The sequence below is a fragment of the Mesoplodon bidens genome (genome assembly GCF_964165515.1).
Source record: "Mesoplodon bidens genome assembly, chromosome: 9".
Taxonomy (NCBI): Eukaryota; Metazoa; Chordata; class Mammalia; order Artiodactyla; family Ziphiidae; genus Mesoplodon; species Mesoplodon bidens.
Genome location: NC_138166.1, coordinates 42,129,249 through 42,143,333, shown reverse-complemented (window position 1 = coordinate 42,143,333; position 14,085 = coordinate 42,129,249). Strand labels below are relative to the sequence as shown.

General features: G+C 35.8%; 1 protein-coding gene across 1 annotated transcript in view; it reads right to left on the bottom strand.

The window, feature by feature from the left end:
• Positions 1-2,299: 2,299 nt before the first annotated feature.
• Positions 2,300-14,085, bottom strand: part of THSD7A (thrombospondin type 1 domain containing 7A) — a 451,454-nt gene continuing 439,668 nt past the window's right edge. Inside the window, exons 24-27 of the mRNA XM_081244020.1 lie at positions 11,452-11,534; positions 10,894-11,104; positions 8,343-8,430; positions 2,300-7,651 (exon numbers count right to left, since the gene is read on the bottom strand). Of these exons, the coding sequence (XP_081100146.1) occupies positions 7,567-7,651; positions 8,343-8,430; positions 10,894-11,104; positions 11,452-11,534 (467 nt within the window). The 3' untranslated portion in view covers positions 2,300-7,566. The remainder of the gene's footprint in view (positions 7,652-8,342; positions 8,431-10,893; positions 11,105-11,451; positions 11,535-14,085) is intronic.

The following is a 14,085-nucleotide window of genomic DNA, read 5'->3' as shown; positions in this document are numbered from 1 at the left end:
AATGAAGGCTTCTCAAATGAGGTGGCATTTGAGCAGAGACCTGCATGAAGTAAGGGAGCTGCCAGGCCTATATCAACGGGAAGAGTGTTCCAGGTAGAGATAACAGTAAGGGCAGTGCTCTAAGGAAAGTGTGTGGTTTTAATAGAAGATTGGGTTCCAACTTCATCACCTCCATGTGACATTGGCCTCAAGGGTTAGCATGAGAGGGGAGGTGAACATGCTCAGCAATAGCAGAGAGCTGGGGGCAGTGAAGTGGCAGGGGCCCTTGTAAGAGCATCTCTGCCTGGGATAGAAAACTAGATTGTGGATAAATAAAATTCAGAAATTTTTCTTTACCAAAAAATTTAAATTTAATTGATGGCCTAAAATTAACAACCACTTTGGTATCACCAAAATTGCCATTTAAAAATGATATGTAGGGCTTCCCTTGTGGCGCAGTGGTTGAGAGTCCGCCTGCCGATGCAGGGGACACGGGTTCGTGCCCCGGTCCGGGAAGATCCCACATGCCACAGAGCGGCTGGGCCCATGAGCCATGGCCGCTGAGCCTGCGCGTCCAGAGCCTGTGCTCCACAACGGGAGAGGCCACAACAGTGAGAGGCCCGCATATCACAAAACAAACAAACAAAAATAAAAATGATATGTAATAGAGGACTTCCCTGGTGGCGCAGTGGTTGAAAGTCCGCCTGCCGATGCAGGAGACACGGGTTCGTGCCCCAGTCCGGGAGGATCCCACATGCCGCAGAGCGGCTGGGCCTGTGAGCCATGGCCGCTGAGCCTGCACGTCCGGAGCCTGTGCTCCGCAACGGGACAGGCCACAACAGTGAGAGGCCTGCGTACTGCAAAAAAAAAAAAAAAAAGATATGTAATAGAGGACCAAATCCAAATAGGCAACACATACAGGAAAAGATAAAAGTTACTCAAATTTGCTAGTCAGCAAGGAAATGAAAACAATGAGAGGGACTGATGTTTTGTTTTAGCCTGGACTGAGTGTTTTTCATAACTCAAATTGTGACCAAAGAGCTATGGGATTTGCATTAGGGTTGCCAAGGGGAGGACAAAGGACATTTTAGTGTGTTTGAAACAGTAATAGGAAAAGAAATGAAGCTGTTTTCTAATTGTATCTACTAAATTTAGCCCGTTTCTCTCTCTCTGTTTTCCTTTTCTACCCCTGTCCCCATCATATTCAGATTATATGATCAAGGAGAAAAATATGGCCGGATACATATCAGGTTGTTGACTTGAGTTACCTTGGCAGGGAGATGCTATGGAGGAATGTGGAAAGGGGGAGGGGGAGTGATCTGAAGAATAAAAAGAAAAAAAGACTGCAACATCAGAAAGTCTGACTGCATGTAAGCATTTTTGTATGTACATACTGTTTTCAGAGTAATTGACACCGACAAGACCTGTAAATTGTAGTGTGTGTTGGCTTTTCTTTGGAGTATGTTCAGAGTTTAATGAAGGGAATCACTAGGGACTCAGACCAGCAAAATGTAGACCAGTTGTGTTCATATTTGTGTTTGTAGAACATAAATCAGAGATGCAAAATAAAAAATGAAGTTAATAATTGACTATGAATGTCCAGATACATATAAAGAAATATGTGGGTTATTTAAAAAATTTTCATCTAGATTGAGCTGTAATGAATAATACAGAAAATAAGGAGACTGCAGATCACAGGTTTTTCAACAAGCGTTTGAGGTTAGCTGTATATTTTGAGCAGTTCATATAGTGTTTAACAGTTTCCTTGCTCATTAGTTATATTTTAGCAAACAGCGATTTCAGAAAATGTTTTAGTTGCAAGCTACCCTAGCAGTAATTTATCTATTTTGTGCATCTCTTCCTGAATTTGTTAATGTGTGAATCTTAATTTTGGGAATGAAGGAGATCATAATTTGTTAATGTGTGAGCTTCTGCCTTGTTTTTTTAGGATTGGTCTTTTACTGGTAGACATAGGGAAAATGGACAGGGAGAGGCTTGCCTTCTGACTGAGGGGGAAAAAACAGCTGCACCGTGTTCTAGAGTATCTTATGATCCTCTGCTATTTAGTCTTTTTTAATTTACTGGAAACCAAGAGTTCCTTTGTCCAGGATGATTAATCTGTGGCCTCTGCAGACTTTTAAAGTAAAGGTTTGCATCTCTCAAACTTTCTAAATTGGAATTGTTAAAAAAAAAAAAGACCCAGGAAAGCGCAGTACAGTAGTAAAAAGATTTGGTTTTCCACTGAAAAAAAATTTACCACACATTTGAGCAGCAAATGGTGCAAATTAAAACACAGGTACACGAGTAGAATGAAAATGATTTCCGTGTTTATGTTTATCACCAACATAGTTATTTACAAATAACCCATATGAAAATGTAAAAAAGCATATTACATCTTCACATGCCATGTATATTAACTGAATAAAGCTTAGTGACATTATTTGCAAATCTGTAGTTAATTGTACATAGACATTTTGTGCGTTAAAAAAATGTACATAATTTAAAATAAATTACATTACACAATTTACAAAGTAATATTAACAAAAACTTGTTAGACAGCTGCCTCCTTAAACAAAATATTAATAAATACTCAGGTAATTAAATTAACCAGAAAACATATTTAGGGGATTATAATTTATAGAAAGACATTGCAAATTTAATAAAGTTATATTTTACAAAGACATACTGATGCTTCAAATCTTTGTACTAGAAATAGGCAGGAAAAAGTATCAGGAAGGAAATCTTAATGTTTCCTTTGAAAAAATAAACATAAATAGAGTCCTGAAAAATAGTTGGGAAAAGCTCGCTGAGGGTTCAAAGTAGGTAATCTAGAAAGTACTGTTTAAAAAAAAAAATCTATAAAACACAAGACTGACACCCAGTGATAGTTTAAATAGACTAGAGGTTTTTGATCACTGGAACATGACTCTCACAAGCTAAATGTCTTCATATAACTGCCATTTTAAGATCTGCCTTGGTAGAAGCACGAAAACATAAAACTACAAAATTAACTCTATCCATTTAGCATTTGTTTTACTCATTTCATAATGTAGACATAACCATTTCTCAGTTTCCCTGCTAAATACAGAATTATATCACACTGGAAAACATCCTTTTTATAAAGAGTCATGTCTGCTGGGCCTACACTCCAGTTTCAGACACCTGAAATCCTGCTCTACACTCCCAGCCACCTGAGGGCAGGACCAGAAGGGACAGGCAGACGTTTCAGTTCTCACATCTTAATTAGACCCAGGAAAGATCACTGTCTGACGTGATTCCTCACAGATCAGTTCATGGACTGCTCTCCTTTCAATACCCTCAAGCTTAGAGTGGAAATAGAACAAGAAACATATTTGAATTTGGTAATATTTTTACAAATAGTGAGACCCTGGATCATTTGGGAAGCCTGATTTTTGCAAATCTGTTCAAACCTTGATTCAGCCTAAGAATAGGCTCTTCTTCTTTCTGTAAGTTTTGAAAGGTGCAGGCCTCCCTTGCTGTCTTGTACACTAGCACGTGGACAAAGGCACGAGGGGAAGATTGGTGGAGGGGGATAGTCCTGGGTAGGACTAAATCTAAGGTAGGAATTGACATTTTTACAGGAAACGTCTATTTTTTTTTGGCATGTCCTCCACAGCTTTTCTTTCTTTTTTACTCATGTCTTTGACCAGTACATTCTGTTTAAATCAACCTGTTCACACTCTAAATGACACTTTGACTCCAATAGGAAAGACATATAAGTATTCACCGCTTTTTTTTCTTATTAAAAATGTAGGCATGTTTAGCAGAAGGTGGTTCTCAGGGAAGCAGACAAGATTAGTTGTTGATAAGAGAGCAGAGTAGACAGAGACCAGGCACTGAACATCATCATAAAGGAGAAGGATATACAGGGAATTAGAGGAGGTTAAAAAAAAAATTGAGAGGTGTTACTTGCCACTATGACCACTGCCACCTGCCTGAGGGTAGAGGAGCCATATAGCCAAAGCCTGCCAGCATGGCCCGAGACATGGACATTACATAAGGAAAAATACTAACCATGTTGATCACTAAATCTGGAGTGAAGGGTGATGTGTGTGTCATTTTCACTCATTAAGCATTTTTCCTTGTTTGAATGTCTTAGATATATATGTAAACAAAAGCCATTACTAATATTTTACAGTGCCTAGCAGAGTGTCTGACACGTGATAATTCAATAAACATTTGTCTTGTTATAGGTACTTGTGCTTTGTTATAATTAAAAACATGCTTTTATGCACTCCTTTTTAAATTAGCTTTAAGCTACACCAGAGTCCTCAAAAAGGCTTTGAAATAAGGATTGTGGTCAATTTCCTAGATTAGATATTGATGAATGAGCAAACCACCCTCTTTCAATAGAGATCAGTTAAGCCACTTCTATGTCATTTAAATGGAAACAGTCCAACAAAATAGCATAATACTGTGTCAATATTTTTCATTTCTTTTTTTAAAACCAAGCAAACCTTCATACTTACAGAACAGTAATTATTAATCTTTGTGGGCTCACAGACCATTTTGGTAAGGCAAAAGTGTCAATAGACAAGTTACTACTATATTGCCCTCCTGAATTCTTAGAATGAACAGGAGGAATAAGGTTTTGATGAAATTCCAGTAAAGTACTTAACTCATTATTGACTCATGCCAGGAACAAAAATAAGGTCATTTTCATGTTATAAACATGAATATAGTAACCTTCATTTGTCCAAAATAGTCAGCTAGCTAGCTACATTCTCCTCTTTGTACCTTTCTGACAAGAGGCCATCCAGTATTTACTTATCCTAATGATGAACTTCCAGTATGCTCCCTAGTGTTAGATCACATTGAACCTAGTTTCCTTCATATCTGTAAAAGGTAATCAATTTATGAATAAAATCATCTTGTATTTTCATGACATTTTATAATGTTGATCTACTCATTTAATTTTAACAATATAGGTAGGATGATACTGATCTGCTTTCTGAATTAATGACTTTTAAATGATCGTAAGTATAGCATTAGTAGCAACAATATTTTATTCTAGTCAACAATTTCAAGGGTATTGGGTATGGCACGCATTTCATAAGACTGTCAGTGAAACTCTTCAAGTAACTGCAACGGACTATTTCTCAACCATTTTGGACAAATGGAGTTCATTTTATTCAAAGAGATCAACTTGAGGATATCTGGAAGACCCCTGAGTACATATATTGACAATCACAGTTTTAGGGTGACAATATTATTTTTGTCTTCCTCTTTAATAAGACAGATGAAATGGAATTTGTTTTTATGCTTTTCCTTGTTTAAATCCTTGGTTTAAGGTAAAATTCTCATTTTCCTGACATCCTGTTTGCTTAGAAATGATTTACATGTTGCTTAATACAGTGAATGTTGAATAAGGAATTAGTGCTTACCACATTTAATGCTTATCGAAATATGTAGAAATCTGTTTATTTGAGGGACAACGACATTCCAATCTATCTTTTGTAATCTTTGCAAATACACTAGCAAACAGTAGGGGGAGTTCAAACTCTAGTATGAAGGTAAGATACCTTCTAGTCCAAACCATTTGTATAGCAACACAGCTATGTTTAAGATAGAATAGCTTGTGATGCTATTTTTTAAAGACCTGAAAACCTAACGTCCTTCCGTCTCCCAAAGGTTGTCGCAATAAATGTTACCTGGAAAATGGTATCGCTTTTTAATGGCACCTTTTGAATTTTCCTTTCATACAAAAGAAACCAGCCGAGTTAGATATCATTTTACTGTGCCATTCCCTGGGCTACATCTGTGAAAAATATAGCTACTTCCAATACAGTGATAAGTTGAATGACTGTTTTTCATTTCTGAAATTAAACACTGATCGCAGTCTAAGGGTAAATGAATGAAAGCTCAAGATGACACAATGGAGAGTGAGTTAGCACTGAAAAAGCTTCTAGACCAGGGACCAGCAAACCACAACAAATGTGGCCTGCTGACTTCTTTTAAAGGAAGTTTTTTTGGAAAACATCCATGCTCATTCTTTTATGTACTGTACTGTGTATATTGTCTATGGCTGTGTTCTCACAACGGCAGAATGGAGAAGTTGCAACATAGACCTGGCTGAAAATCTTTACCATCTGACCTTTTACAGAAAAAGTGTGCCACCCTTGGTCTAGATATTTAATGAAGCCCTGGACAAAATATGTATTCTTCTATTTTAAAAATTCTAGTTTTTGATATCATACATTAAAAAGACTCACTTCAAATTTTACTGGTGAGAAAGACAAAACAATGGATTTTGAAATACATTCCATCTGAAACTAGGAAAACAAATCAGGGAGAAAGAAAAAAATCAACACACAATTTTGATTTCTTTTAGTTACAAAAACCACAAACACATTTTTTCCATCTGCTCAAAATTAAAAAGACAACCAGCTCCTTTTTTTCTTTTCTTTTCTTTTTTTAACAAAGATAACAAGTATAAAAATCTAGTCATAAACAGCCTTCAAAGTACAATTAAAAACCAACTAGAGGGATCCATCTTTTGGAGGGTTAGTGAGTTCGGGATTTAAACACTTAAATTACCGCCATGTTGTTGATTTCACAATGGCTGCAGTGATGAGGAAGAGTGTGTGTAGCAGATGTAATAGCTAATTCCATCCTGTCGCCATCCCAACTGAACTTTACTCTCTTTAGGACACAAGAACTTGTAAATGTCTCCATGACACTCTGAGCACAGATGTCTTCATCCCATATGAAAAGAGGCAGTTTCTATGGCAATACTGGTTAAGTGCCTATCATGCTGCACTAATATAGTGCAAAAATGTGCCTTCCATATAGCAAAAAAGATGCAGGCAACCAGTTTGAAAATTAGAGAAAGTAGAAACATACTGTATTAACACAAGCAAATTAGTTTTCCAGACAATAACCACTATAAAGTACTGAACTTGAGGACTCTTCTAAGGTACTAGTACCTGTCCAGCATTTGTAGTTTGGAGAGAGACAAGAATTAAGTCTTATAAAAGGGTCTTTGCCTCTGAAATGCAGGTCAATGAAACTAGCATCAATCAACAGGATGCTGAATTTATTCAGTGGGTTTTCTGCTCAGTTTAGAGTTTATCTTTATTCACCATTAAAATTGCTTATTAACAAGTACAGAATCTGACATAATGTGTATCATCAATTGAGTATACATGTTGTTATGTTTGACTATAGTAGTGTAGAGATCTTGGTATAAACTCTTCATGCGAAAATGTTACTATGGTTAACTGCAGACAGAGGCTTGCATCAGGCATCCTAACTGGCCAATCCCACCACCATATTTTAGAGATGAAAGTGAATTATCAGTTGGTAGATTTCAGAAAGATCACATAAAACTTCTCAGAATGCAGCATGTATTCAACTAAATCTCCTAGAATTCTCAAGGCTGATGGTTTCTATGTAAGTGGTACCATCTTGATATCTCCAGTGGCACTGTGATTCTCACTCTTAATGATGATCTTTTAAGAAGTTACAATGTATTTTAATCCATACAGTTTGAATAGCTTTGTGGCCTCTGGATATCTACAGCAAAGGTAGAAAGCTGAGACTGGTTGTTGCAGGATAAGTTATGGTTTACATGTCTGCATCTCCATCATAGGCTAAGGTTAAAGGTTTCAGTCGGTTGTTTTGCCTTCTTTGGGGTTTCTTTGGCTTTTTGCTGTAAAGAAAAAAAATCATTAAAATTGGGAGAAAGAAAGTCAATATTCAATTGCAATTTTTATTGTTTTAAATGAAAAAACTGGAAACATTGATAAACCTAAATTGCTTAATTGCCTACACTGCCTAAACTCAACCTTAAAATTTGATTTTCTGGTTTTTTAATTTCTCTGTTTTGTGCTCTGAATAAATTTGACTTCAAATATTTTATTATCCTATAAAAGATGAATTGTTTAAATGGAATTCCTCTAGTACTAACAATGGAAATAATGTTATAGTATAATCATTTATATTTGTCCATAAGCTTTTATAAGTAACACAATTTGTAATTAATACATGTTTTAAGAGATAGCTGAATTGGGTATTACCATAATATCTTCCTCAGTAGTAATTCAATATAAAAATCTACAGTTCATAAGTATACAAAGTAATGTTTGCTTATAGAACCAAGGAGAACATACTTGAGAAGATGACCTCGGGCAGCTCTGGCTCATCTTCAGAAATTAAATGGCTCAGATTTGGTAGTTTTTAGACTATCTAAGACTAAAGCCATGCTTATTCAGAAATTCAGATGAACACTAATGTGGAATATTTATTTGAGACATTAGATTGCTGTTCTTGGTTATGGCCAGTTGAAAGTGTTTCCTCTGAAATAGAGATCCCCTTAGATTTTGAAATATTTAAACACTCACCAAGCTAGATAGATCATGGAGACAATGAAGATGAGTAACACAAATGCCCCAGCTGCTACACCATAAACCCAGGTCTTTAGTCTCCCATCTAAGAAGAATGGATATTAGTCATTAATTTACATTAGTCTGGTATATATATGACAGTCTTTAACTACAACCAATGACCAGTCACATATGACCAAGTCCTTTCAAAACTCAAAATGAATTATTGCTTAGGCATAATTAATGATTAATGCAAAGCTGCTATAGTGAGTTAGATGGTCCTTCATTAAAGATAAATTATCAATGAAAATTGAATTGAAAAGCAATGAAGTTTGAATTCAAGTTCAGATTTCAAGTTAACAGGTCTACATTTCTGCTGCTTATCTGAATTTTCTTTTAAACCCAATATATGTGTAATGCTAATATAAATACTTCTGATTTTCATTCTATCTTTAGAATGGCAATTGTGAGAAGAGAAGAAAAAAATAATGCAATTTCAAGAAAGTCCTACAACTTTGAGTTAATGCTGACAGGTATCTCAATGTAAACTTTTTCATTTAAATATTTTTTCCAGATGAATTGATAGTAAATATATTTAACATTTTTGGAATTAATAATCCTTTATCTAGTTTATACTTAGAGCATGCTTTAAAACTGATTTGACAATATCATTTGTAAAAACAGCCAAGTCTGATTAACATATACATGGATCTCTAACTTTTTTCTACCTTTTCTATTGTATGGAATCAGGACAGGAATTTTTCTTTTTTTCCAGTTTTATGACAGGAACTTTTAAAATTTGGTTTTCTGGTCTCATTCTCTTTGAACTTCTCAGTTTTATATTCTGAATAAACTTCAAACGAGTGATACTATTAATGACTTTGCCTAACTTAACTTGATCCTCACACCAACATATATTTTCTGTTGCACACATACAGCTAAACATATGATTTTAGAATTAAAATTATAGATTGGGCAAACTGACCCCACAGAGACTCTGGTTTATCCAATATTTGGAAGGCATCAAAAGCAAATTAGTACTATGAATTTTTTTTTTTTTGCCTAGAGCTGGATCAATTAGGGGTTCACTTGCTGGAAATAAACTAAGTTAATATTCTAAATACCCTTTTTTTTTTTCCCTCAATTCTAAAGATTTAAAAAATTTGAGTCTGGGTTCAAAATCAAAAGAGCTCTATTGGGTTTATTTGCCCTGAGAGAAATTCAACAAATATTTTTGGGTTTTTCATAAACCAAGAGCAAGGTTTAATTGTATGTTCTTAAACATGTACCTTTTTAATATATTAAAATGTTCACTTTAGGAAAACTATATATTAAATGAAAAATGACAATAATAATATTCTCTCTTTAAAAATCAGTTTTGATGTGCGGAGATCTGCTTGGATTTTTGGTCAGGGTCAAGACTGCAAATGGCCATTTGCTGGTCTGTTGTCCTGGACACTGAGAGGAAGAGTTTCCCGTGCTTACAGAAACAGGTCAGCTTTACAAAATAAATTTTATTTTCAGCTCGAAACCTAATCAAGGCAGGGATGATGTGGTTAAATATGAATCACCCAAATATTGAACATACTTTAAAAAAAATCCCAATAGTGATTCACCAGTAAGGGAAAGTGTTGACTAAATGCATTAAAAATAGAGATGTGCTGGCTATGCAAATCACTTCCTTCCTTTCTCATGTTTCTAACGGAGTCAGGAAGTAGTTTATGCCTGGCTTTGCCTGGAGATTTCCTTCGGTCATGAACTAGTCACCCTCTAGGGTGTGAGAAAAAGTGTCATGATCTTAGTTACCATATAGCTCTTGCAGCACATTTTTAAGCACCAGCTTAGTTCTAGGACTAAGCATATGGTTGAATCAACTGAAGAGAGAAAATGTACAGAGTAAGGATAGCATCTGATGAGGCTTCAAGCTTTTGTCTGTATGGGCTTCAAGTCCATTACTAGATATATTACGAGCTGTCTCTTGAATATGACAGGTGTCTGGTCAGTCTCCAAGTTTAGATTGTCCCATCTAGACAGGAAGGCTCCATCCCTGCCCCCGTTTATCTGGTGCTAGTATAGATTCTGAGTATTTGAGTATGCCAACTCTAAGGGCTGGTAGAAATTGGTCTGGCTGCCAAGTATCTCCTGCATTGCTGATCTTCCTATTTAAGGTTCAAATATTTAACACTCTGTGGTGAAATGGAAAATTCTTTAATGTCTTTATAGTTTTATTTGTTTGAGTTCTGAATGACAACACTTTTTTCCTAATATTTTCATTGTTAGATTTCTTTGTTCAATGTGAAAATAATAATACTTCTAAATTTAGGACTGAAATTAAAATAAATAATATCAATCCTAAAATTTTTCTCAGAAGTACTCATTTTTCTGAAATTTCAGCATGAGTGTTTTCATAATAGTAGAAAATTATAATAATATATGGCAGTATCAACATAAATGACTATACATAAAATAATTAACTCATATGAAAATGCTTGCTCATTTTTTTAATCCTTTGGCATTGGTTAAATATATAGCTAAAGAATTCTACATCAACACTGTCTCGTCACTTCACCTGGCCCAAATGGCTGTAGAAACCAGGTCCTTCCCCGTCCTGCTGGGTTACTGGAGGGTTGGGTTGGATGTACTGCCCGACTGGTTTTCACATCTCCTCTTTTGTCCTCCACAGTGGGTATCACCACCACGGGGATAAGTGTGCATTGCTCAAGTGTACCATTGGAAGACATGACTTCAGTGTACCCTTCTTCACAACTGCATATCCTTGTCTGCAGGAGAACAAGACTTATCCTGTACATGCAAGGTAATCTTTGTAAGCATAACAGACCTGACTTGAAGAGCAGGCTTTAAAGAAATATTGTTCTGGGAATTTACTTCATGTAATTTCTGTCATAACTATGTAAAAAAGAACACACTTTTTGTCCCTTTACAAACTTATTCTAACAGTAGAAGCAAGTGCATTCAGAATTGTTTATAGTGATAAAGGAGAGGTCCCCAAATAGAATTTTTATGCCTCAAGACATGCTTTTTGGGGGTTGGGGAATGGATTGTACCAGAGGCAGTGGGGTGACAAATGATGAAGCTGGCTTGCCTACTCTAATGAATTCACACATACCTCGCTACAGTACGAGTGGGGTTGACTACACGGTGGATTACAAGACCTGTCAGCATCAGGCTGGCGCACCACCAAGCAGCCCCCTGCAGAACAGAAAATCATATTTTGACAAGTAGCATCTCTTGCAAATCATATTTTGACAAGTAGCATCTCTTGCAATGATTAAAAATACATCATTGTTGTAGACTTGTCTTTGAATCCTGAACCACCTTGGGAATCCCACAGGCTTTTCTGAGGGCAGCTGACTGAAATATTTGGTTGACCTTGACCACTTTAAGATCTTGAGGCTCTTCTTATTCAGAGGAGACAGCATAGTACCTGCCACTCAGCAGGTGCTCAATAAGCACCTGTTGAATGGATGATTTTATAGTTGCTACTTTGAAAACACTAATTGCCTGCAAGCTATTTATCATAGTTTCTGAGACCAAGTCCAGCACTAAAAAGCAGATTTAATATTCTTTTAAAATTCTTTCTTGGTTATTCAAATAAGTAGTTTTCATGTTAAGATGTCCCTTTAATTCATGTGACTATCTTGTATATGTATTTTTTATAATATATATTTCTTTTTGAGAAAATCACTAATTCAGGATATTTTGGGGGTATAAGAAAAGAAAGGCAGCTACTAAGTGTATGTCTGCACTACTGTTTTAACTTGACATTGCAGCTCTCTGTTTAGTCCTCTTCTCTCTTCCTTCAAGTACAGTACCAGGTGTGCTGAAGCTGTTATAATGAAGTTTCAAGACAAGAATAGGTGTCATAAAGAAACAGTATTGGTGGCATGGAAAGAACTGATCATTTCAAACCATACTTGTTCAACTTAGAATTTAGCAAAGCAAAATTTTTCCTTTATTTGTGGAGTTGATGATCCTGTGGAATCTAATCAAAGGTGCCTATTAATTCCTTGCCTTCTCTCTATATATTATAAACAAAATATTCACAGAAAAATTGTTATGGTAAAGCAGTTAGTCCTTGCAAGGCAGTTGCAGTTACATGGCCATATTGAAGTTATCATCATTAAACATATGAAGACAAAGTAAAACAGCATCTTGAGTTTCTTATAAGGACAACTATTCATAAAATTAAAGCAATCAATCAAGGCAGATAATATACTTTACATGCTTGTCTATTTCTCATAAAGAATCTCATCTCTCCTAAAAGATGGAAGAAGAATGCATACAGAGTTTATTACAAGTCAATCATTTACACCTTTTTGGGGGGGGTATAAAACAGCATTAGAAGGGAATAAATACATGGGATACTTTACTTATATGGAAAAGAAATAGAAAATATGATTTCTACAGGTAAGTAAGTCTTTTAAAATTTGACTTACCTTTGCATTGGGGAATAGCCCCAATTTCAGTGTGAAAAGAGCTTTTAACACGTAGAAGAAAAGGCAGACAACTATTATTTGCATCCATATTTGGAAAAAAAACACTGAAAACTAATAGGATCCTCTGGGGAAGCTGTAAAATACCCTCTGAATAGTTTAAAGAAGAATGTAGACATTCATTTTCAACACCTGAGTTGCGTGGACCACCTCTATAATGCCTTTGGGTTCAGAAAGCCTATGCTTCTCTTCCCAGAACTCTGTCTCCCCCTGTTGCCTCTGAGAGTGGTGTGCTTGGAACAGATTTTTCTTCCAGAAAATAATAGTGTGAGAGAGCAAAGGGTTTCTTGGTAGGTGTCTTTTCTTTGTTATAGATGTATCCACTGGGAGTTGCTATTATCAAGTGTTTCTTAACACAGATTTCTCATGTATAAAATCTTATCTTCACAAGAATACAATCTGACATCCTGCTCTAGCTTTCATAAGGAGGAAATGAGTAATTAGGTTTCAATAAATCCAGGTAATTTAAAATTCAATATAAAAATTTATGCTTTCCAAAAAGCATATCGACCCCCTGCTCCTATCATCTTACTGTAGATATTACAGTTAAATTTATAAATGGACATTACTCAGAGGCAACAAAATGCACATTACTTTTTCTTCCTGCCAGAGGGTCAAAGCAATGGCAGCAAGTCAGCAGGTCCCCCTGAACAGTTAACTGTCAATACTCAGGCTGCTGCTATGCTATGGAGATTCCTGTAGATTAGATCTCTACAAATACATTGTTTAAGGAGAGACAATAGATTTTGGGTCCATGGGCTTGAGGCTGAGGCTCTGTTCTGACCTTGGTTTCTTTGTAGAAAATTTGCAGGGTGGTTCACTCCATCTCTGGAGCCAATTTTCTTCCCTCTTCAAAGGGTCTTTGGGATCCCTTGCATTTACTGGACTCAGATAAGGAAACTTCAGTAACTGTAGATTAGAGTAGTTCTTGGGGGTATATTTGGGTCAAAGCAAATTCAAAAAAAGTCTTCATTTGGATTTCTTCTTTCAATGTACAATGATTTTTGACTTGGGACACAGTAGGTAGATTGGCTACTCATATGCTCTGGGCTTGAGTTTTACCAATAGCTCTTCTATATTAATTAATAAAAAACTATAAATCATAGATTTCTGAATTTAAGCAAAATATTTGGATTTGTGTAATCATATTCTCGTGGCAATATTTTTGGACTGCATGTATATTGCCTTTAAGGCACAGAAACAGAGTCAATAGAATATTGACTTTCTTACATGTAAGAAGTAAGTTA